The sequence below is a fragment of the Lagopus muta genome, chromosome 13 (genome assembly GCF_023343835.1).
Source record: "Lagopus muta isolate bLagMut1 chromosome 13, bLagMut1 primary, whole genome shotgun sequence".
NCBI lineage: Eukaryota > Metazoa > Chordata > Aves > Galliformes > Phasianidae > Lagopus > Lagopus muta.
In genome coordinates, this window is record NC_064445.1 from 14,085,863 (window position 1) to 14,110,447 (window position 24,585).

The 24,585-nt window shown below is 45.3% G+C and overlaps 1 protein-coding gene across 3 annotated transcripts in view; it reads right to left on the bottom strand.

Moving 5' to 3' along the window:
- GAB3 (GRB2 associated binding protein 3) overlaps nucleotides 1–22,738 on the bottom strand; it is a 53,403-nt gene extending 30,665 nt beyond the window's left edge. For 2 of the 3 annotated variants that reach the window (XM_048959449.1, XM_048959448.1), the window contains exon 1: nucleotides 22,436–22,735. In XM_048959449.1, coding sequence (XP_048815406.1) covers nucleotides 22,436–22,507 — 72 coding nt within the window. In that variant the 5' untranslated portion in view covers nucleotides 22,508–22,735. Of the gene's footprint in view, nucleotides 1–22,435 lie in introns of all 3 variants that reach the window. The other variant, XM_048959452.1, reaches the window with a different exon arrangement.
- Nucleotides 22,739–24,585: the final 1,847 nt, after the last annotated feature.

A 24,585-nucleotide genomic window follows, 5' to 3' on the forward strand; every position in this document is an offset into this window, starting at 1 on the left:
ATCCATCACCCTGTTGTGCTAGACAAAAATACTGAAACCTAGGAGTTTTGCAAACACAGCCAGTGCACGGGAGCTCACAGTGGTCCTTGCAAGATCTCCACTTGCTACCAGGTAAAGAAGTGCCAACCAGCTCCAGCCATAGCCAGTGAAGTAAAAGCTGGTAGTGAACTTCAGTGCAAATGTTGTGATTGCTGTCCTATCCCCACACTGTACCATTACTGGAAGAGAAAAAAGCATGGCCTAACCCAGATGGCCTCTTGTCATTTGGCTGAAATGCTGGAACATCCCCCAAAATTAAGAAAATACGTATTTTAAACAAAGACTTTTAGATGTTTCTTGTATTTTACTCATCAGAAGACAAAATCACTGTGCACAAGTCATGTGCACTAGTTTCTTTGTGTGACTCACTCAACTGGCTGCTTCTGATTCTCTTTGAAATTTGCAGTAGGAATGATCTTCGCTTTTTACTTGTAATCCTTTAAACAGCTGAGCATACTGTCACCTGGTGGGCAGGATCCTGGGCTGAAAAAAGCAGGTTAGCACCCCTCTGGCCCATAGTCTCCAAGCAGAATTTGCTGAAGATGCCACGTGCATGTGGTGTGGCCACAGCCCTGTCTGCTCCCTGAACAGCTCTCCTGGGATGAGGGCTCTTCCCACCCCACAGCCAGTGGCTGTATCTGTGCCTTCCCCCAGTGAATGTTTCAGAGAGGTTAAGTCATAACGGAGCCAGCTGTTCTTGACAAGCAAAAGCCCAGCTACCCAAAGCCACGTCACATTTGTGCTGCAAGCACTAAAACACAAGACCAATGCATTGAGCACTTCCATGCATGGACACCGTTCATAGGTTTTTAGCTACAAGGAAATTGAGGATGAATGTCAACATAGGTGATTTACAACGTGGTTTTGTAGTATGGCATGGAAGGGAACATCAAGCCCAGGGCTTGGGCTAAAGTGCACAGTAGTTCTCTTAAAGAGCTGAAGGAAGCTGCAATGGGCTTCACAGTTCATCAGCTAGCACTACAGTTCTGGCTCCTATGTGCATTCCACGTACTTCTTCCTAATCAACAGCATAAAAGAAACTGGAATTTTGTATTCAAATTGTTTTTTAAGACAAAGAAAAGTAGTGCAATCAAAGAGGGATTGCACTTTGTATAAAAACCATCTAGCTTATTTGTAGGGAATTTCACATAAATAATTAATCTTAAGTGCTTTAATTCTTTTGTGCAGTTCTACTGAATTCCAGTTTCATTCAAATGCAGCTTGTTTCAAGTCACATAAAATAATCCCTACTGAGGGAGTAAAAGCTTTGCATAATGCTTACTCTGTAATTTCAAAATGTAAATATAAAAACATGAGTAACTGTATATTAAGCCACATGAAGGCTGAGGTAGTTGTGAAGAGATACAGAGCATCCTCATTTGCAAAAATAAGTGCCAGATTTTTTCTTAAAACTACATTTAGAGGTAAACCATTAGACAGGAACTAATGACTGTATTTTGATGAAAAAATTGAGAAGTACCCATAGAAAAAAAAATGATATCAACACATTCTAATTTAATGTAAAGATTTTTACCTCCTCATTTAAATTGTGATCAAAATCTGTGGTAACACTCATCATCAGCAACTAACGCTGTACATAGGGAAACTATCCAAGGGATTGATCTAGTTAAGGGAAGCAGCTGAAAATAAAAGTACAGGTGCCAACAGTCTGAAGAAAACATGCAGCCCATGATAAATGGCGCTGCATGCAGTGCTCCTTTTCCACCCCAATCACTTATGTCAAAAGCAGAGTGATGGATTGTCACAGCACAGAGCATCTATTCACCCACTATTTAAAGGCATCGGAGGGCTGAGTAATTAGTCCTTCTCATCTCACTTTCATTCCAACAATTTGACCAATTCTTTTGGTTGCTGTGTGGTAAGAAACCACCATACATCTTCACAAGTACCATGAGAACAATTCACGTCAACAGATTCTTCTGAGTTTCTCATACGTGTGGGTTTTTCCCTCCTGCCCTGTTAGCAGAGCCTGAACTGCAGACACACCTCCCTGTTTATTTAAGGACCAATATGCAATTACACCTCATATCACTTTTGCCATCGAAAAGGCCACACCAGTGGCATGTACATGATTGTTCACGCTTCGGTAAGGGTGTGTGAAGCAAGCCTGTGGTGCAGTACAACATAATGCCATGCGTAGGTGTGAGAGCAGCCTTACCAGCCCAAAACCAACAGCGGATTCCCCAAAGAATCAACACAAATGTCAATTCAAAACACTGCAGCTCAGTTCCCCAAAGGCTCTCTGCTACACTAGAAAATCAAAGCTGCAAACAGAGCACCTGCTGCTCAGACTTGCTTCAGACCTCAGCTCCCTTTCCCTGCAGTTTCACTCCCCAAGGTGAAGCATTGCTGGATTTGCCAACTTTTCCAAACTCGGTCCTCTGACACAAACTCAACTGGGCATCCTGCACCACGGCTCTGAGTGATCCATCAGCATCAAGGTACTCTTATGGCAGCAGGCAAATTTAGTGTCAGCAGAAGTGTTTGATTATGCTGAATATCTGCATGTGCTCTTTCGAAGTTCCTAAAGTCTGCAAAAAAAGAAAGATCTGTAGTTTGGCCCATGCCCCGTTCCCAAAGATGCACATCTTCTCATACTGAGACAACAATTTGCTTTTGCTGCTTGACCCAGTTCCTGGCTTGGCCACAGAGCAGGAAACTGTGCCCATGGTACCGTATCTTCACAGTAACAACAAAACTCAACACGATCTGCTCCATCTACAGAGCGCAAGAAGCAGCGATTGTGTCAGGAGCTAGAAGCAGAAGCGTGAAGTTCACAGGCACTGTTTTTGCTAGCTGAGTCCCACAAAAAGTGATGTGAGATAAGAGCAGTTTGAGTGCAGAGCAAACAAACAAACACCCTAGAGCATTTTGGTCCTGAGGCTTCAGGACGGTTGGAAGCATTAGGAAAGGCCTTCTCTCCTGAGAGACATCCCAAAGGATATGATACTCATTTATCCTAAAGAATAAGCACGCTATTTAACCTCCCAAACTCAACCTGACAGAAAGTGTTTTGATGCAGCCTGTTTCCTGAAGGTACCAAAAAAGCCAAATCATTTAGAACCAAATCACTTGCTTTCCCACTTTAGATCCCAGCTCCAGAATGTACTCACACTCTTCACAGCAAGTTCAGGAACAGTCTTTAACTTCAGTTAAACTGAAATACTTTGAGGAATTGAGCCTGACTCCTTCGGGCTGCAGTCCAAGTCCTCCCCACCATTTTCACTACCTGAAGCCTGTTCAGTGCCTGGCAAGATGAAGTGAGAATCTTGACTCCAACCAACTGCCGTTAAACCACCTTCTTTTTTTTCTTTCTGAAAAATGCAATTTCATAGTATTCATTTGAAATGTAGATGTTGGGTATAGAGTCATGAAACTGAGTGGACATTTCCTCTTCTTGCGTGAATGCAAGGCACCATGGAAAGCCATGCAAGCACCATACCCAAATGTGTGTGTGAGATATGAGGAAATCTTTCTCAGCTGAATGTTGGATGACCAACATTGGATGGCAAGTAGGCCATGCAACGCCAACAGGAATGCCTGACTTCTCCCCGGACAGAAGGCATCTCCCTGAGGGGCAGCAATGAGCAATGAGCACCAGGCAGGGTTTGCTTCTGCAGGCCTTGCAGTGGTCCATTCAGTTTCTTTGGATTTGACAGGGATCTTGGAGTATGGGAGCTTGGGATGTAGAAATAGAAAAGCTGTTTGTGCTTTGGGTAAGGAAGTTTAAATCTGACCTGCAGTCAGGCTGTGCAGAGGAAGGGCTTTATCCACTGCTGTGCTCAGAGCAATCTCTCTTTTGTCTCAAAGGCCACTGTGCTATGACTCACACAGCCATCAGGCTATTAACACTTTTATTCCAACTAGTTATTTCTGGATTTCAGCAGTCAAAATAACTAAAGCCTAGAGTGCTTCCAGTGTAACTATAGAAATTACAAAAACAAACAGCAGCTCAGCCCATGGGTCAGCTGAAGCCAAGCTCTGAATCACACTTTTATTTTTTACCTATAGATATGAAGACAACAGATCAGTACAATTCTCAGCCACCTAGCAGACGCTCAGGTTGAGCTCAGTGCAGATGCTTCTCCATCTGTGGGAGATGCTTCCCATGGGACAGGTCCTGCACAGCTGCCTTGAAACAACAGGCAACCCCAACCAAAATATCATCAGACATGATCTGTAGATCCATTTGAGGCTAATAAATGTTGTGAGTTCATCTTTCTTCATCTGTATCCATAATCTGCTTTTTTTTTTGAAGAGAGCTCCTTATAGTGTTATCACTATACTACTTTCTTAAGGAACGGGAAAGGATTCTGGATGTCTTCAACTTCTCCCTCTCTCTTAGAGTCCAAATTTACCATATTTTGATCTTCAACATTACTATAAAGGAGATCTCAGTAACCAAATACTCCTCAAGTATGCAAACCAAAGGCTGAAGTGCAACGTGAGAAACCCGATTAATCACAAACGAAGAACAAAGTGGTTTCAACTTAAGCATGCTTAACTTTTAATTGCATGAATGACTGAACTAGCCTCTGGAGACTTCTCAAAGTGCAAAGAATGCCTAACAACTCTGAATGTAAAGGATAATATATATTTAAAACAAAGGGAATGGTCGTCAGTTTTTTATTAGTGTTTATTTATCCTCTACAAAACCTCTCTATCAAACCTTTCAGCAGGGCACAGACCAAGGGAGTGGAGGAGAAAAGCTAACATAGCTTACAGTTCTTTAAAGTCATGTGCCTCATCCTAACTGAAAATACTCAGAGCTCAACTCAATGCAAAAGCTCCAAGTTGAGAAAAGTAAACTAACACATTAAAGAGGAAAAGGAAAAATAAAATGAATTGTTTTTTGTTCTGCTTTCACAAAAATGTACCAATGCAAAGTGCTGCAGTCTGGTAGCCACGTTACAGAGAGGAGGGAAATGTTGTCCTGTGAAGGCTGAAATAATGCCTGCACGTGTTCCCAGAAGGGTCCCAGCTGAGAATACAGGTTGTGTGTGGTGTCACTGGGGTGTAACACGCTGCCACAGTGCCGAGAGCAGCACACAGGAAGCACAACTGTAAAACCACGGGTGTTGGCAAGGGAGCTCAGGGATGGGCACTGTGTTTGAAACCTTTGTAGCTTTCTACTGTAGATTAGTGGACATTTTGAATAACAAATCCTCTCTGTTCTGTGGGGAAAGGCAAGGTCCATCCTCATGCCGTACGGTGGGTCCTTGCTGATTGCCAGGGCAGGGATATTGTGGGAGTTGCCTTTCAAGGAAAAAAACAGGCCAGTGAAATCCCTTCCTTTGATCCCTCCTCCCCAACAATGCAGAAAACTCCTCATTTTTGAATAAAGATGGAGCCATAGTCACAAGCAGTAGCAGACACAAAAGAGACATCTGAAAGCAGTGGTTGTACACAGAAAGCTGTAACTGCTTTCCATTTTTAGATTTCACGGCTTATTTGTTTAAACCACAAGAAGACATTTGCATGCTACCCAGTTCTGGTCAGACAAGAAAAAATAAAATAGAAATAAATGCAGAATGAAAAACAGCGTGCTGACTTTCAAGGTTAATTTTAACAATGAAACACTTCAGCAAAAGTCCGTCATTGGAATTTGCTTTTTTTTTTTTTTTTAAGAGGTAAGGAATATTATCAAAGCTGACTTTTCAAAGAGGTGGAAAGAAGCAACAGAACCCTAACTATTATCTCCTCTTATTTTAAACTGCATCCTACACTTGACACAAACTTAGATCCGAATGCGGGATTACTCCTACTCTTCTCCTTCGCTTGTGACTCTTTCTCACCGTGTTTTTCAGAGAAGCAGTTTGTAAATGTGACTCGCTGGGATGAAGTGCACAAGGAAGGTCTGTGCCACAATGGTTCAATGAACCAGGTTGTTCCTCAAACTCCTAGACTAACTGCTCAGTTCAGATGAAGCCAACTGGGAGGTCAAGTACCTGCTGGTGAGAAGGAAGATGTGTGATGCTGAAGTGCCAAACTTGCCAAAAGTAAGCAGACTCTTAAACAGAACTTCATGGAGGTGCTTCAGCCATGTAGTATACGTGGCTGCAACGCTGGCCTTTGGAGAACAAGTTTGGCTGTGGTGCTGATGGATGTAGGAAGCTTTTGAAGGGCAGGAGATGCGGTAAGAGTCAAGGATATACGTGAACTTGAGAGAAAGTTTAACTACTGATAATATAAAAGCCTTTTCTAAGTAGAAAATCATTTTTATAATGGCCTGGAAGAATCACATGCTAATACTTTCTTGTTTGCTGTGTTGGAAGCCAATGCAAACTCCCAGGGAGCTGCTTCCCCTGAGTCACGGAGGAAACTGACAAAGCTTCCAAAGAAGGCAAGGCAGAATTTTTCTGATGGTCTTGGTATATACAGCATACAACATAAAGAGTTTTGCTCGGCCTTTGCTGCCAACAGGCAAAAGCTGCAACATTTGATCAGCTGGGTTCCAGCAGATATTAAAAAAAAAAGCAACCTTACTATTTTTTTCTGGTTTTCTATCTGCTTCTTGGTTTAGATGAAGCAATTCTTGTGCCACTTTTTAATTCTCATATCAAGAAAGGACTGCTTGCTGCCAATTTCCATTTACCCTACCTTTCATATACTGTTTCACTTTTTATTGTGAGGTCAAATCATCATCATCAAAAAGGTAATATGCGAAACAAAATGGATTGAGATACTTAGACAACTCATGCAATATTAAAATTCTTACAATCTATGCTGGAAGCAACAGGATATTTTTAACTTTATTACTAAAAAGACACCCATAAACCAGTAACACGGCAAAGTAATGGTGTCACGCTCTTCTGCCCATTTCTGGTCTGCCTGGCAAAATGTAAATCTTAATTATTTTCTCACTTCTGAAAAGCTTGATGTGTGCCTTCCAATAATTTATTCATGCAGTGTAATCAAGCACAGAATCTGACCCAGCTCAGCAGAGGCTTGATTTCCAGCTCTGTGGTTTCCACCGCTGCACGTATTTGCTGTTTTCTTACCAGCAATTGTATCTCTTGCTTTGAATTCTACTGCAGGAAGAAGTTTCTAGTTGGTTTCTTTAACCTTCTTTAACCCTGAGGAAGTCTTCATTTCAAGGCTGAGGTGAATGGTGAATTGCCATGAACAGGTAATATGACCATTTGCAATTTTCCTCTTAATAACTGCTCGCTAAGTTAGCCATTATTCACTTGTGCCTGAAGTGCCCTGGCCAACAATTCTTTTCTGCTCACGAAGAATATTTTGTTGTTGTTTAACACACCCTATACCCAAAGGGACAAATGCTTGGAAGTGTTTACAATTGTTGCTTGTTTCTTGGAAATAATGATCCATAGATAAAAAGAGCAGTTCTGCACTTACAGAGCTTCTGGTCTTACTGATTGTTTGAACTCACTTTTGAAACCCATCATGTTTGTATTTTATTCTGTGCCTTTGTTATTCCTTAAAGTTAAGTATTATGGGGCATACAGTACACTATCGTTATATTATTGCAGTACGGTTGTCGTGGAGTTGCAATACATACACAATGATTCATTTGTTTCAATTCTTACTAAAATCAAGCAGAATAATCTGATTGCCTTGAAAGGAAGCTGGAGCTGGATGAGGACTTTGCATTTGATCAAGTCAAGACTCCTCCTCGGAGGCAGATTCTGTGCTCAGTCCTATCTGACAAATAAAACAACTCCCAGTTTTATTTGTAGTGAAAAGCTACAGGTGCACAGAGTGTAAGACTCACGTTTCGGTTTTGCCTTGCACTGCCACAGCAGAGAGTTGCTGCCTCTGTCCTGCTCCAGGGTCCCCATGCCAATGCAGCTGCCTGCAGACCCACATCACTTTCCCTATAACATCCCATGAAGTAAATGGCAATTATGAATTGATGACATTTATGACATGAATGACCAAAAAGCTGAGCAAATCAAGGAACGACATCAAGCCGGCTGTGTGACACAGTCAGACATGCCTTGCAAAACGAGAGAGGAGCAGAGCTGGCTGGGCCTTCAGCAGGGAGATGGCGATCTGGATAGCGGTACTGGGAAGAGGCGGCACCACCCGGCGCTAGCAGGGTGATAACTGCACACCGCCGGTGCTGCGCACTGGCTGGAAGGGCTCAGGCCAGAAGGGTATCTGTGATGGCAGAGCCCTTGTCAGCAGCCATCAGCCTCTCCTCTCACCCTCCAGACCCCTCCAAAAGCAGAAGGATGAAAGCTGGGCCTGATAATGTCTGCGTCAAAGTAAAGAGGACAAAGTAGCCCTGTGGATTTTGCGGCCACAAGATGAGTCATGTTGGAACTGTGGGTGCTGAATCCTGCTCAGAGGATTCACACCGGTGAGATTCTGTCAGGCTGCTCTCGGAGCAGACCTTCAAGCAGAAGATGGCTGTTTTTCCAGCATTTAGGCATTTCTTTTTGCTGCTATGCAGCCTTCTTCAGTGCCTTTCCTGGGTTGCCACCGTTCTCACAAAGATGGGGATGGGGTCTGCGAGCAGGGACTGAGAGGCTGGTGCAGACAGGGAGCTGTTGGGAAGGGTCCAGAGGAGAGCCACGAAGATGATCAGGGGGCTGGAGCACCTCCCTATGAAGACAGGCTGAGGGAGCTGGGCTTGTTCAGCCTGGAGAAAAGAAGGCTGCGAGGTGACCTCATTGCAGCATTTCCATTCCTACGAAGAGGAGGGGAATCAACTCTTTGAAAGGGTTGATAACTGCAGGACAAGGGGAATGGTTTGAAGTTGAGGGAGGGGACATTTAGGTTGGATGTCAGGGGGAAGTTCTTTACAAAGAGAGTGGTGAGGTGCTGGAGCAGCTGCCCAGAGAGGCTGTGGATCCCTGCCCCTAAAGGTGTTCAAGGCCAGGTTGGATGGGACCCTGGGCAGCCTGGTCTGGTATTAAATGTGGAGGTTGGTGGCCCTGCCTGTGGCAGGGGGTTGGAGATTCATGATCCTTGAGGTCCCTTCCAACCCTGGCCATTCTGTGATTCTGTGATTCTGTGACAACAGAGGGATCAGTTTGACAAAATGGTGTCTGACATGGAAGATCAGTGCCATCTCCAAGTACAAATGGTGGCAAACTAGTTTGGTTTTGTCTTGTCATATGCCTTCCTGGCACAAACCACCTTACCCAAGCAAATAAAGCAAGCTTTTGGTTCTTTGGAGGGGATTTCTTCACTGGACCAAGTCACTGAGTATGTGTCACCTATTGATTCACTGAATTCATGTAGCATTTACTTTTTCAGATGATCACTAGTGTTCAAGCATGGAGGAAACATGGTCAGAACATTGCATTCTGACTCTTCCATTGCACAAGTGCATTATGAAAGAAAGAGTTATGTAAAATTCATGGCGGATTTCACTATTTCCTATTTAACCGTTCTGCAATAAGCATGTACAATATCCCAGAAACTCACTTCACGTACAATAAATGTGAGTTAGAATAACGTAGCTTTTAACATCCTTACAGTAAAACAGAGGATGATGCTGGACTTTTCCTCTGCTAACACAAAACCTTCCACTTTGACTCACAGTCCTGAAGCTGGCAGATACTCTGGAGTGTATTATTGAACAAACAGCAAATACAGACCTGGAATATTTTTATTGTTGTTTGGCTGCTGTACGTACAGAATGTAATTACAGCAGATCATTATTATGGTATAGAATTTTCTGGAAAAAACATTTTCCTGTGCATTCCCAGCACATAGCAATCTCTCTGCTAAGGACACTCTAAAGGTCCAGTAGCGAAATATCCCTGCTGCCAATGCTAGTTCCACTCCATTCCATCCCATGCACCATCACTGGGGCTCCCAGAAGCAGCTGGCCCTATGACCAGCCCACCCAGATGGAAGCTGGGGTTTCCCCTTGGACAAGCTCAGTGCCTTTGGTAGCTTCAGTGCTGGCTCCATGGGGACCATAACAAATACAGGAGGAATTCAAGGCTCTCTTTGTTTGCAGTCCAAATAAATACAGCAAGGGCAAAAGATCCACAGAAACTGAACTGTGGTCTTAAGACAGAAGATAATAAAAGGAATTTTGTCAAGATAGTACGCCGGGAAGTGGGGTTTACCACTGCTCTTGTTGTTACTGTTTGAATCCAAGGGCTTTTCTGCAGTTTTACAAGCACAGCCAAGCTGCCACGTATCTGCTGGCATAGCTGTGATAGCAGAAAAAAGAGCATTTTTCCTGGTTTAGTTTATATTGTCTAGAAGTGGCTTAAGATAAAGGAAAAACATGTCACTTTTCCTAAGAACATTTAAGCAAGAAATTTATCAGCATAGTAATATGGGTTTAAATTAATGCGTCAGCATATATGCATACAATCTTCCTGCAGATTGCACTGGAAGTGGAGCTTCTTGAGACAGCGTAGCAGTTGTCTTTTCACCAGCATTATCTGTACACTGGTTGGTGGGACAGAATTCTGCTGTATCACAAAGCCTGGATTACTGCTGTTTCCCATGGGAATATATATCCCTGGAATAAGAGTTTTGTTAGAAAGCCACGGGGGAAAAAGGCAGCTGCTAACACCACTGATAGTGCACAGCAGTGCAATGTGACAGCAAACTGGCAATGGCTGCTATGGGCTATTCGTTCTGAAGATGCGTTTTTCAGAATCTAGCTCGAATGGCATCGCTGCAGAGGGAGCCCAGCAGCCACAGCAACAGCATGCAACATAAGAGGGTGTCCTAGAGAAAGAGGGGTGCAAACGGGTCAGTTTTTAAACAAAGAATGGATTTTTTGAGATTTTCTGAAATGGATGAGTGCTTCCCTAAAACTCCCAAAAGGCTGCAGTTGTCAGGGAAGGTGCATGAGATCTCTCTGGCCACTGGATTTCACTACTGGAGGAACTGGAATTGCTGGGGCTGTCGGCTACAGCAGCTGTTTGGCAGCCTCTGTCTTGTCTCAGGCTCTTTGGATGAACAACTTGACGCAACAGGGAGATGTGACCTGCACTTGCCTCCCACCGTGGGTGCTGCCCCATCAAACAGGATCACCATTCAAAGATGCAATGGGAACTCCCCAGCACCTTTTGTATCATGCATGACTTCAAGGTCCTCGCTGCGCTTTGTGCATGAGTCATGCAAATCTTATGCCACGCAAAGCAAAAATGGCTCCACCATGCACAGATTTTATCTCTCAAATAGAAAGTGATTTTTTTTTTTTTTTTGGTGACTTTACTCCTTTGAAGAACTTATCGATTTCTGTGAAATCACCATAGAACTGTCTGGCTCTCATCTCTCTGAATGGAAACATTTTGTTGAAAGACATAACGCAAAATGAACCGAAACCCTGCATTTTAACATCCATGGTTTTCAGTTTCCAGTTACTAGCTAATAGAACTGCAGATCCCATATCTCACACCACACCTCCTAGTTTCACTGACTGGAGCTCTCATGACAGCAGATCCCTCCTCTTCCCATCCCATTGCTGCTGAGAATCACAGCTCTGCCCTTGATCTCTGTTGACCCAATAGATGCAAAAGCTGATAGCCCACTGAAGCCTGGTGCTTAACTCTGATATTCAGTTTCAGTGTTTAATGAAGGAAAGCTATCACCAGTTATAAGGTGCTGCGCTTAGTAGTAAGGAATATGTGGGGGAAACCGCTCAGATTGTTTAAATTTTGCCCAGAAGTGCAGTCCTACTGATTTAGAATGTGAGACTCCTGGTTTCTCTGTAAGCTCTGATATTGCTAAAGAACATGAGACGCCATTTCTATTTCAGGCCTTTTTTTCTGATGAGTCCAGCCAAACACATGTATCTGAAATCCTTTCAGAGAGGACAAAAAGGTTTTTCAAGAAGATTTGTGCAAGCTGATAAATTTAAATGAAAGCTTCAGATCTAACGCTCCAGTCTGACTGCACACCTGCTCAATTCCAGCAGCTTATTAAAGACAGTGCTTACTTGGTCTTTCTGTCCATTATGGATGCAATTTATTTAGCAAAAGAAAAGTTTATTGCCTATCAGTTGCATCACTGTGCCTACTTGCTGCTATTGTTCTGCTGCATCATTTGCCTTTTCTTGCTGGTTCAAGCAAGGACCCATGAAGATCCCACCATACTCTGAGACAGAACCAGATGTGGAGTGAATTTGCATTACCATTTTCTAATCCAAACAGGTATCTTGACTGCATCAAGCCAGATGGGCAGCCAGAAGTGGCTGGCTGCCCTGCTACAAAATGATCCTGTGTACCTGAACCGTCAATACACCAAGGCTTTCTATCTGGATTTGCGTTCCCCTGCTCTAAATCTTTTACTCCAAAGCTCAGATGATGTGTTAAACACTTCCTGTCTTCAAAAAAAAACCCCAACCTCTGAACTAAAATCCACAATGTTATGATCATATAGAGATCCAAGTTACGTTTCCAAATCCAGTGAACCTGAGTCAAACCAAAACGTGCCTGTGGGTGCACAGTAAGTTCTGAACAATGAGAACTGGGGCTGACACTGTTGAAATCTCCACCTAGCCCATGCTGTTAAATTGCATGCAACTCATTTGCCTAGAAATATGCCTGAGACATATCACTTGGGTGCATCTCTGTGACTCTCCCTCTTCATCCCTGTTCTGGAAAGATCAGCACAGTGAAATGTTCAAGCAGGTCTGCCCGGCTCTTCATCCGCAGGTTGTGTCCCCTGTTCTTGGATGGTGGGTTTCACCAAAGCCTCTCTGGGGCCACCACCAGGTAAGTGCCGCGGTAAGGGGAGCCCCTGGGGACTTAAAGCAGCAGTCTAAACAAACTTACTCTTCTCCTGGCTAGCTATAGTATATTTGAAACCTGGTTGTATCGGGCATCTTCTGCCTGACAAAATTTCATTCCGTTTTAACATTCAAGCTACTGACTCCAACAAAGAGAAGAGGCAAAGGTTATTGCCCACTAGGAATCCTCTAATGGCAAACAGCTTTAACTCACCTTCCAGCACACCAAGTTTATTTATAGAGTTTTGAAGATCATTTCAGGCACAAAAGACGTGGAAATACAAGAGACAAATAGGTCCTTTAGGAGAAGAACACAACAGAGCTGCAGAGGATGTAATTCACTCTCCTTTCCATTTAGCAGTGCTGCTAGTGATGGTGAAGTCTGGGCAATGTGCTCTGTGTGAGCAACACAGTCCTGGAAAGGATGGGCTGTAGGTTGCAATTCTCCTGGCTGGAGATTTCCATGCAGAAAACGCCTGGTAAAATCTTATTCACTCTGAAGACAGATAAATCACTGTAGTTGTTCTTCAGAGCCTGAGATAAATGCAGCCTCTGGTAAGGGTACAGAATCTGAGTGGGCTCAAAGCGGAGCTTGAACTCCACAGGGGACAAGAAAGCCTGTGACACTCACCCCCTCAGCATAAGGCTGAACATAACTCTGGCTGTGCACAAAAAAACGCCTCCAAACATGGCAGCACCAAACTCTTTGCATAGATAAATAAATGACCCTGATGGTCACGTGCTGACACCAAACCTTGTTCATGGACATGGCTCAAGGTCTAAGGCACTGGGGATTGGCTTCTGGCTGAAAATTAGTAAAGCTTCTTATTAAACCAGCTATTCAAATCCATCATGTAAAGAAATATTCCTAGCCATTCTGATTCCAGCACTCCTTTCAAGAAGTGTTAACAAATAAAAAGAGAATTGCAAAAGCCCTGCAATTCGGGAGCAAGGAAACCTGTACTTAGCATCACTAATTCTTGCCTTACCCTATAATTTAGTTCTCCTCTTTAAGTTTTATGGTAAATGTGGGATTTTCTGGAATGCCTCAGATTTCCACTTTGGATCCAAAGGTCTCTTGAGTAGGGAGTACACTCACATGTTTTGTTAGCAGGAAAGCAGATTTGTGGAGGTACAAAGCACCACAAAAAAAGACCTCTAAGGGGTTGCCTGCACCAGACTGGTTTAGGTTTTGGCTGTGGGCTTCTTCCTAATTCACAAGGCAATCAGACACTCCTTGTGCCAGATCAATAATTTGTTTCCAACAGCTCCGTTGGTGGCTGTGCTGTAATCACAGCAGGGGACACCACTGGAGATGCCTTTGTGTGAGTGCGGCCCAGCTCTTGTGCACGTTCACCAGCCTGAAGTGCATCCAAGTGTTCAAGCAGGTACCCAGGGACACTTGTGTGAGGACCTACACATGTTGTTGTGTGCCTGGGCCTTGGTCACTGGCCAGGCTGTCCCAAAAAGGACAATGGATTCAGATTTCCTGTTTCTAGCTTCGCAGAGGCGTGTTTTCTCAAAGCTTGTTCTCTTTGTCGTGCTTTCCCTCCCCAGCACACCTTTCCAGAGACAATTCTCAGCAATGCTCTATCCCCCACACATCCTGGAGCACATGTTCTGAAGTGCACGAGCTGCCACACTTTTGCCAGAGTTGCCCTTGAAAATTCAGTCATGTAAGAAACAAAAGTCTCAGTGAAATTCCATAGGTGTCGATTTAAAAATTGACTACTACTGCTAAAGTACTCTCACATACCATGAAATTCTGTTGTAATTTCCTTCTAAGCAGCCTGGGGTTAATGAGGCTGAAGAGAATGATAGGAAGGAAATTATATATTCTTTTTTTCTCATCATGTCCCAAATGTCACCTCTGACCTGTCTTTCTATTTCTGGCATGGACTAAACTGCCTCTATTTATTTAGCAGCCTACACACCATCACAGTAACATAGCAACAGTACTTTCAGTTGTGAATTCGAAAAAAAAACCAGAGAAAAAAGAACACGTTTTTCATAAGCAAACTGTTAAGGCTTTACGATCTAGTAACACTACAATAAATGCTTCTGTTTTCCCTTTTACAAGCCAGTACTATGAGGTTCCCACTCTGCAAAGCCAGTGGAGAGATGCCTGAAGGAAGTGGGCAGCATCACCACTGAGATGGCTTCTAGCTGTGCAAGTCACACTTGCCCCTGACCTTCTTGTTTGCTTGTCCTTGGTGTTTCAGCTCAAACAGTTCTCAGGCTGAGCAGAGATGAAAGCAGGAGTTTGGGGAGGACACTGAAATAATCACAGAATCACAGAATCACAGAATTGTAGGGGTTGGAAGGGACCTCCAGAGATCATCGAGTCCAACCCCCCTGCCAAAGCAGGTTCCCTACAGCAGGTCGCACAGGTCGGCATCCAGGCAGGTCTTGAACATCTCCAGAGAAGGAGACTCCACCACCTCCCTGGGCAGCCTGTTCCAGTGCTATAATGATGGAATGTATTTGGTGTTTTCCCTTCATGTTTCAAGAACAGTTTCCCATTATCTTATGATCTGCAGCTCAGGTGATCTGTCCAGAAGTGACGCAACAGAAGACAGTGAAATGAAATAGGAGCATCAGTCCCATTTACAGCCAACATTTAGCAGTTCAAATCTCACTACAGGAAGAGTAAATGAGCAGAGAGCCATAAAGCACCCGTCACATCAGAGGGGTACTGCCTAAGGACACTTTGCAAACCGCATCTAGTGGGAGCAAGGTGCCCGAGTACCTCAAAAAAGCAGTTCCCTCAGCAGTGCTACTTATTTTTAAGCCTAGGGCCTCAGTGAGAACTCAATCACTTTATTAGGATGGGTTCAAAATGCTGAATTTATTAAAAATAAAACTACCTACGATTGCAAAGCTTCTACTATAAATATTAGTAAACAACACAGATGCAGTAGCTGGAGCAGTAGCGAGAGCTTCACACAGCAGTGTGGGCCTTGTGCAAGTGTGGCCTCATTGCTTCTGTAAGCCCAGCTGGTACCTCTTCACTTAGTGCTCCTTTGCAGAGCTCTGGGCAGCACACGGCCACCCAGCCTGCCAGCAGCACTGCACTGTGTGCCTACACACCTACAGGCATGAGCGTGCAGCCTGCCCAGCCCCTGCAGAGCAGGATTTCACGAGGCATCAGCTCAATGCTTCTGTTTTAGAGGCTTTATCACCCAGACCATGAAATCTGCAAGTAACAAATGGATGACTGCTCCCAACTACTGGCTTCTTCTTCTTGGCACCACCAGCTCCTGTCAGCTTAAACAAATGTCTTCACAACTGCAAGATCCTTGACCTTCCCCAAACAGTTTGTAAGTTTGGTATGTGAAAACAGACTGTCCGCACACTATGCACTCTGCTGAGATTACAACGGGTGCACATTTAGAAAGGGCCCCATTATGACCATTATTCTGCTCAACAGAAATGCAAATGCAGAACCCGCAGTCCCCAGGACTTGGGATTCACAGGGCAAATAACATTTGCCATTAACAAGGCTCACAGAAACTACTGTCATTTAAAACGTACTGCCAAAAATGAGTCAAAAGCTTTCAGGTGTCAATCCGAGTTCCATTTAAATCAACACCTTCATTTAAGTAATTTTGAACTCATACTAGTAATGACATTTTACTGTCTTTTCATCAAAAGTTCCATAGGAACAGATACTGAGCAGCTGCCATGCACTGCTCCAGGCTCTGGTGGAAAGCTGTGAGGTGGTTTTGACTGCAAGGCTCAGTGGGGTTTCTGGCATCAGCTACTTTAGAAGAAGGGAAATAGCAAAATCTCTAAGAACAGTGGTTTCATTCTGGCTATTAGAAAGCTATTAATGAGTTAAGCTCAGAAAGGAAAGAGAATGTTGTGCTGCTGTGAAGGCTAGACACAGGTTTTGTTTTATTTTTAACGAATATCAAGTACTAAATTATGCAGCAGATTTTAAAACCAAACTTTGCATGGCTTTTAGGGCTTCTTTCTCCTGACATAACAGCTACAAGAACAAGTGAGGAATTTTATAAAACAGAAAATAAGAAAAGGTTGAAATCTAGCATTTTATTCAACAATAGGTGAGAAAGAGGAAAATCTATTTTATCTGGCTGCTTGTAATGTTTTGACATGCAAATTTCATTTCAAACATGGCATTCTTTCCTTGTCTTATCTCATTGCTAATTCATTTCCAACTCAAATGAAAAGGACAAGCAAACAAATAAAACAGACTGTTTCTCTACAAAGTGATGCCATAGGAGTAAACTCACCCTTTCCCCTGAAAACATCACGTGGGCATAATGTGCATTCATAGCATTTTGACACATCGTCGATAAAAGTAATGTGTTTATTCACATTACACTTTTCATGCTACACCAAATAGTTCACCAAAGTGCTACTTTTAATGCTTTTTCCTCCAATATAAGTTCAGTTGCATCACGAGTTTAATTACCACTCAAGTTAACATTTCCTTCTCAATTTCAAACATGTTTTTTTTAAGTCTTTACTTTTGAATGCAAAGAACTGATAAGTTGGCTTTCTGTTTTGAATAGAAACCAATAGCTGGACATTCCTGTGCTCTGAAAACATGTAGGCAAAGATTAAACTGGGGCTTCAGAGCTATTACAGCCCCACCCAAATAAATAGTCTGAGGGAAGTTATTCTGCTTAACATTCTGATATTCAGGTTGCCAAGAACAGCAGTGTTTTTTAGAAATTATTTTTTCTTAGAAGTCAGCCTATCTCGTTAAACATTGTATTTGAACTACCAAAATGCAGTCAAGATGGAAGAAAATGGTCTAGAATAAACACTGTGCTTAACCTACCGAAGCACGATCAAATGGCGGAACGTGGTCCGGTTTGCATCACGCTAATTATAAACATTTAAGGATGGAAGCTCCTCCCTAAAATACATTTTCTGCTGTTGTTTTACTGTGAGATCTGTTTGTTCAGTGTTTCACAAAGAAGGGGATCAGCTAAAAGGCTCCATAATCTTCATCACGGGGCACTCTAATTCCCACCTTCCCCAAATTTGCACACATTATCTAAAGGCACTCCATTATCTCAATGCAATTTGGGGATGTGGGTTCCAGCAGGGTATGAAAGGTGGCCATAGCTCTCTGTTCAGAGAGGGCAGAGCATGAGAGGCTTTGTAGGAACATCTGGAAATGAACAGACTGACGGACAGAAGTTACATTCTAGTTATTTTTTTGCAAAAATACCCAGCTCCCAAACAGCAGCAGAAGTATCTGAGTCACACAGCACTTGGGGATTTCTTTCAGACATGGCAGTGTCACTACACGACACTAGAGCAGAGAGCAGCTCCTCGCTGTGCTGAGTGATTCTTGTTCCTATTCTTTGAGCAAACTCTTCCATAGTTCTACTTTACTTTTTCTTCTTAGTGGCCAGTAACTTCCCATTTGCTCTCCTGATAAACATCAGAACTTCAGTTAAAAATGAGGAAGTCATCTAAATTCTCTTATCTCGTACAACCATAGTGATGGGCACAATGGTCAAGTCTCGGCCAATCCCCCAGCAGAGGCAGCCATCTCGTGCTACCTGCTGTGCCCTTCTGATGGCCCTTCCCACGCAGACAGCAGCAGGGACACTACTTTCCTACCTTTTTGATTTATGACACTGCTGATTTTGGTTCTGTGAACCTACCCAACTTGCTGTGGAAGCCATAACTCCACAGGCCATCTTTTAAAACTTCACTTCACTTACCAGAACTTGCCTGCAGACACCCTGTATGGCACAGATCCCATACCCAAAAATCCAAATGGATGTAAACTCTTAGTTTCAACCTGGTCAAGCTGCTCATCTGATGCTAGCTGAGCCTTCTACCTTTGCAGCTCCGACACTCCAAGAAGTAGAGTGTTAAGAAGTGCAGAGTGAATTTTCTCCCCTTTATTTTATTTTGGACTCTTGTTCTAGAGATGCTGAGAAGGAATTCTGATTTTCAGTAGTGTCTAAAGAATCCAGTTCATCAAGTAAAGCGAGAGACTTGGGTTTTTTTTTGAGCAAGTGGTCTTTCCTCATCAGTTTGTACAGTACTGGAGATTAAAAATAGTTCTTCAGCTGGGGTACAGCTGTGCAGAGCTGGCTTAATGGAGCTGCACAGACTCACACCAAGCAAGGGTCTATGTGCAGCCTTCACTCCTGCAGCCCACCTAAGGAGCACTCACTGAGCAGCAGGTGGGCTGCTGCCTGTCACTGCTGCTCCTGAGCAGGAGGAGCTACAGCACAACGGCTCAAGGGTGGGTTCAGATTAGCTGCCTGCTAAAAATCTGATCTCCATCTCCTTATCAGCACATGAAAAACATACCTTCTCCATGGCATTTATCTCTTACTTCATTAAGCACCCTCTGTGCCCTTGCCATGCTTTTATTTCCCTCGCTGTGACATTCTGCACTGCCTGTAAAATGCCCTTGTTTTCCAGACCATGAAGCGATTTTCTCCCTATTTCACTAAGCAGAAAACAACTATTACGATTCAGTGATCAGGTACATCTCAACATGAAAAGCAACATAAAGCTTGATGTTCAAGGCCAATGTTACAGAACTGGGCTACAACACCGCCCTGATGTTGTGATTCTTATTTGTAACACAGACTTTCTCCACTTGAGGTTCTTTCTGCCTAATCCAACCCCTTGGCTGGAAGCATTTAGCTCTAACCCAAGGCACAGAGCAACCACTGGACTTGCAGCAGGTTCTTCCACAACATCTGATTTCCTGCAGAGGCTGGTACTCGCGATCCACTAATGCCCATAACAGACATCTCTAGTGGGGCCAGGTTTTCTTCCCACAGGTCTGAGTCTGCCTGAAACTGTATTTTCAGCCTCGAGCAGGACAGACTTCACCTCGCCATGCCACTTCCCAGTTTTGCAGAGCGCCTTCTTCCTCTCTTGCCTGCCCCACGCTCGGCTCCCCTGAGCCCCCAGCACACATGGCCCTAGTGGGCAACAGACCCTAAAACAAAGTGGGGAAATGAGAGCAGCACAGCTTTCAGGTCACACATAGGGGATAAAGAATGGCAGCAAACACCCACAGTTCTCCCTGGAGAGTCCTCTGCCTCCCCAGCCAAGCTGCTATGGCAGACTCACATTTCAGGTGTCAGGCAGAGGAGCAGAACTGCTTGTACTATGAGCACAGTATCAGAGTATTTGCCTGCTGGAGCGAGGCTCCCTGTGCTTTCTAATGAATTCTCAGCGTTTAGCACTAAGCGCTCTGTTTTTACAGAAAGTTACATGCGGGTAATTAATCTCATGTTCGTTTCCTGCACATGTAAGGGAGCAGCCTTTGTTAGGGAATGATAAGACACTTCTAAGAATAGTACTACTGAGAGCATCAGCTTTGCGAGACTTTACAGGAAAAATACATACTCCTAACACCTGCTTTTTGTTTCTCAAAGTTTTGAAAATAACTGCTAACCTAGAGCCAAATCCTGCCCTTGTTTATGCATGGAAAGCCTGATTGGTCTCAGTAAAGAGCAATTAAAAAGGAGGGCATGTTTTGGTCTTTAGGGTCCCATTTTTCAAAGGCACGCTGCCCTAATTTTATAAACATTAAACATTCCCACTGGCTTCAGGGGGACTATCTGCAGTTCCCAGTTCCCAAATTCATCATTTTGCCCAGATCCCAATGAATGTCGTGGGACTTTCTTAGTGATGGGTAAAGCCTGAGGAGCAAGAAGGGATCCATGCTCAGGCACAGCTTGGGCCTGATGCTGAACTCAGGGAAACGTATGCTGGGAGGTGACACAGAGGGATGCAGCAGGTGGTGGGCAGCCCCTGACCCCCAGCCAGCTCTGCTGCACGTGGTGCCAGCAGGCAGGAGGGCTGCTGCCATGCTGATGTGTGGCTGTCGGCTGCTCTGTGGAGCCAGCACCAGGCTGATGCTTGATGCCTCCTGAAGCCTGTTGAAGCAGGCTTTGTTTTCCAGCTCCGCTGTTTTCAAGCAGGCGGGGCGGTTCGGCTGTGCTGCCTTCCAGCCCTGAGCGAGATGTGCAAGCTGCCACACTGGTGGAACTATGAGAAGTGAACACGTCTTGTAGCACGTGAGAGACGTTTTCCATTTGGTTTGCATCATCTCCTCTGTCACCAGTCATATGAGAGGGAACACCAGCCTTAGCTGTGCTTACAGCAGATCTTTTTCTGCTTTATTGTAGACAAAGGAGTCGTACATCCTCCTAATCAGAAAACAAAGTCTAATCTGAAGAGATCCAGCTAATCTAGTCCTGCTGGAAGAGTAGCACAGAGCCACTGCGCCAAGGTACGTAGTGCAGAACCCAGTGGGGGTGAGCTGCAGGCAGTGCTGCACTACTCAGAGCCCCTCTCGCGGCCGTCCCCCTGCCTGCATATTGGGGGCTTTCAAACCCAGCTTTACCACTTTCTGTTTTCTCTGCTTTGTCCTTTTATGAATATTGAGTCATCAAAAATAGCTTCAGTGGCAGAGTTATTAATGGTACCAGCTGGGTGAATCAGTGGCTCCTGTGCTGTCTGGTGCCTGCTGCACGGGCTATTAGCACCCCCGGGACAACACACGATGAGAATTACATGTCCATATTTTATCTGCAGCTCCCTTGAGACACATCACTGTGCTTATTTTAGAACTGGAAAACGTTAGTGGAACAAAGCAAATATTCGGCCATTTCAATTCTGTACTACAATCTTAAGAGAAGAAACTCCAGCTTACAGCAAGTCAAAAGTAAATCCAATCCTAACCTCAGTAAATTTGCCTTTCTCTTAGTTTTAGCAGAAAGGAAAAACTACACCACTGAACGATCTCTGCCACGTTCTTCACAAGGCACTTATTCCTCATACGATACGAAAAAGCTCACATCAGCAGTCTGGCAAAAAAACGCTGATAAACAGAAGCGAATACGACGAATGACGTGAGCTGCGCTCGGCAGCGCGGTGCCCGGGGCAGGGCAGGCCGGCAGGGCGCACAGCGCAGCGTGAGCATCAGCGCAGCACCTGCACGGGGATCATCAGGGCGCAGGACGGCCCCCGACGGGCTTACGGTTTGATCGCTGTCCCAAGCGATTTTATTTATTTGTGAAGGATATTACCCGGAATACCTTCCTTGCAGCTCTGCAGCGATGCAGTTTCTTACGTTTGCAACGCACACCCGTTGTTTCTTTTTGTTTGTTTCGGTTTTTTTTGTTTTTGTTTTTGTTTTTGTTTTTTTGCAAAAAAAAACAGATGCAACGCGAAGCGGGAGCCGTTCGCGCGGAGCAGCGCCAGTCCCCGTACCCGCAGCCAGCAGGGGCTGGGCAGCACGGCCCCCTGCCGTCCCTGCTCGCCTGCCCCAGCCGCCCCGGCAGCACCGTTAAGTGACCGCCTCTGGCGCACTGAGCTGCTAAATAAAAGTATCCCGACCGCAGCCGTTAGCAAGCGTTACAGGCATCTTAACAAAGCTGAGCCTCCGAATGGAATGTGCTGGCTTTTTTTTTCTTCTTTTTTTCGGGGGATTTTGCGCTCTTCCATGGGGAAAACGCGTCCGAAATTCTGACGAGGCTGTTGGTTACGGTAACGTTAACTGAAAGCGATCTGCGGTTTTTAACCTAGAGCACGTTGCATAACAACAGCGGGGCTGCACGCGGACGGGGCACCGCAGCCCGCGGGCGCACAGACGGACCGCGGCTCCGTCCGCTCGGTCGGGACGCGCCGGGAACGGCAGCCCGCCGGGGACGGACGGGCTCCGCGCGCACTTACGTATCGCTTCAGCTTCCTTTCGGGGGGCGACTTGATGAGCCAGCCGGTGCAAACGACGTCCCCGGAGCTCATCTTCCCCCCGCTCCGTGCGCGGGTCCGCGGGTGCGCGGCCGCGCCTCGTTCCCGGGCGATCGGCGAGCTTCCTCCGGCCCCGCTCCCACTGCGCTCCGGCCCGGGGAGGAAGTCATGACATTGATCACTGACACGGCCGGCCCTCCTCCCTCCGCCGCGAACACAATGCAGCACACCGAGCACGTGATGGGGACGACGGGGACCGACGGCCGGGCGGGGTCCCGCCGGTGGCCCCGCCCGAAAGATGCGGCGCCGCGGGCGGTGAGCGCGAGGGGCGGCCCGGGGGTGGGGCGGTACCCGAGGATGCTGCCGGTACCCGGGGATGCCGCCGGGCTCGCGGCTCCCGCCCTCCCGAGCACCTGCCTGCAGCACAACGTGCCTCGCCGCTTCTTCGCTTGGCTGAGGGTTTTTGTTTTTCCTCCTCTCCTCTCCTCTCCTCTCCTCTCCTCTCCTCTCCTCTCCTCTCCTCTCCTCTCCTCTCCTCTCCTCTCCTCTCCTCTCCTCTCCTCTCCTCTCCTCTCCTCTCCTCTCCTCTCCTCTCCTCTCCTCTCCTCGGTATCCCATGTGGTCATAGAAATTTTCTAGAATAAATGCGTAAGCTGAGGAGCCTGGGCACTGTTAGAGAACACAGAACTGAAGTGCTGAGGTCCTCACCAGACTGACCTGATACGTGCCACTGGCAAAGACCAGCAAAGGAGCATCAGTCTGACCCCAAACACAGGCACACTTCATCTCAGCCAGTACCTAAGAGGAGTTCTCTGCTTGCAGTTTTCTCTACTTCCCCTTCTCAGGCTCTTAATGTTTCAAAGAAAAACAACCCCTGACTACTGGTAAGCCAGAAGAGAACAAATTGCCTGATTGCATTTTGTGGAAAGCAAGAAGGGGAGTGATTTTTTACATGATGTAATAGAGATAGGACAAGGGAGAATGGCTTTAAACTATAAGAGGGGCACATTTAGGTCAGATGTGAGGAGGAAAGTCTGTACTCAGAGGACACTGAGGCCCTGGCACTGCTGCACAGAGCTGTGGGTGCCCCATCCCTGGAGGTGTGTAGGTCCATTGGAATGGTCCCTGGTCCCTGTGCTGGGGGGCAGCCAGCCCACGGCAGGGGTTGGATCTCCGTGATCTTTGAGGTCCCTTCCAACCTCAGCCATTCTATGATTCCCCCATGTCCCCACAGGCACCTGACTGGAACACACAGGTGTGCTATTTGAACCTGCTCGTTTCCATATCGCAGAGCTAATGGTGCTGTGATGAATGCTGAGCACAGTGTGAAAGCCCTCACTGCACTGCTGAGAGGAGCAATCAGGAAGGAAAGGAAAGGCAGAACAGGAGGACTTATTTGGTTGACAAATGTGTGGGTATCGAAACAGGAAGAGATGCCACAGTAATCTGGGCTGACATTCCCACAAGCAAACGTTTCTCCCAGGTCTGGACTAAAGCACATCTATTAAAGAGCTATCTAATCTGACCTTCAGTATATCAAGCAGTGGTGAGAAAAAAGATTTCCTTGTAGCCTGTTCCTGTGCTCTTCTACAGAGTATGTTACATTTTATTTGAAACCTAAATTCAACTAAATTTGACCTTCTGGTTATTTTCTCTTGCTCTGTGACTTTTATTTCATTAAAAAGTTCACCACTACAAATACCAAGCACGTCTCACTGTGCAGGGATCACATCACCCCCTACCTTCCCTTCTGCAGCCAGAGGCTGAGCTCCCATGCAGCTATTTATAAGGATTGTTTTCTACTGTCTGGGTAATATTTATGTTTTCCCTTCAAATTCTCTCCAGCTATTTCTATCTCCCTGTTGGCATACAGAGACCAAAACTGGCATTCACCACTGTTAGTCCCCATTTCACTCATACTGACTTGCACTTCCCTAGCCCACCTTTTTACATAAACAACAGTATTGTTTTTTCCCTCAATGTGTTGCTCTAATAACTAATTTTCAGGCAACAGAAATGTTGGCACTACGACACTCCTCGGACACTGATTTAGAAGATGTGCCCCTATCACACGACCTGTGCTCTTTTGTCTCTGCTACTTGTCTGCATTAGATGATAGAGTATTGCGCTTA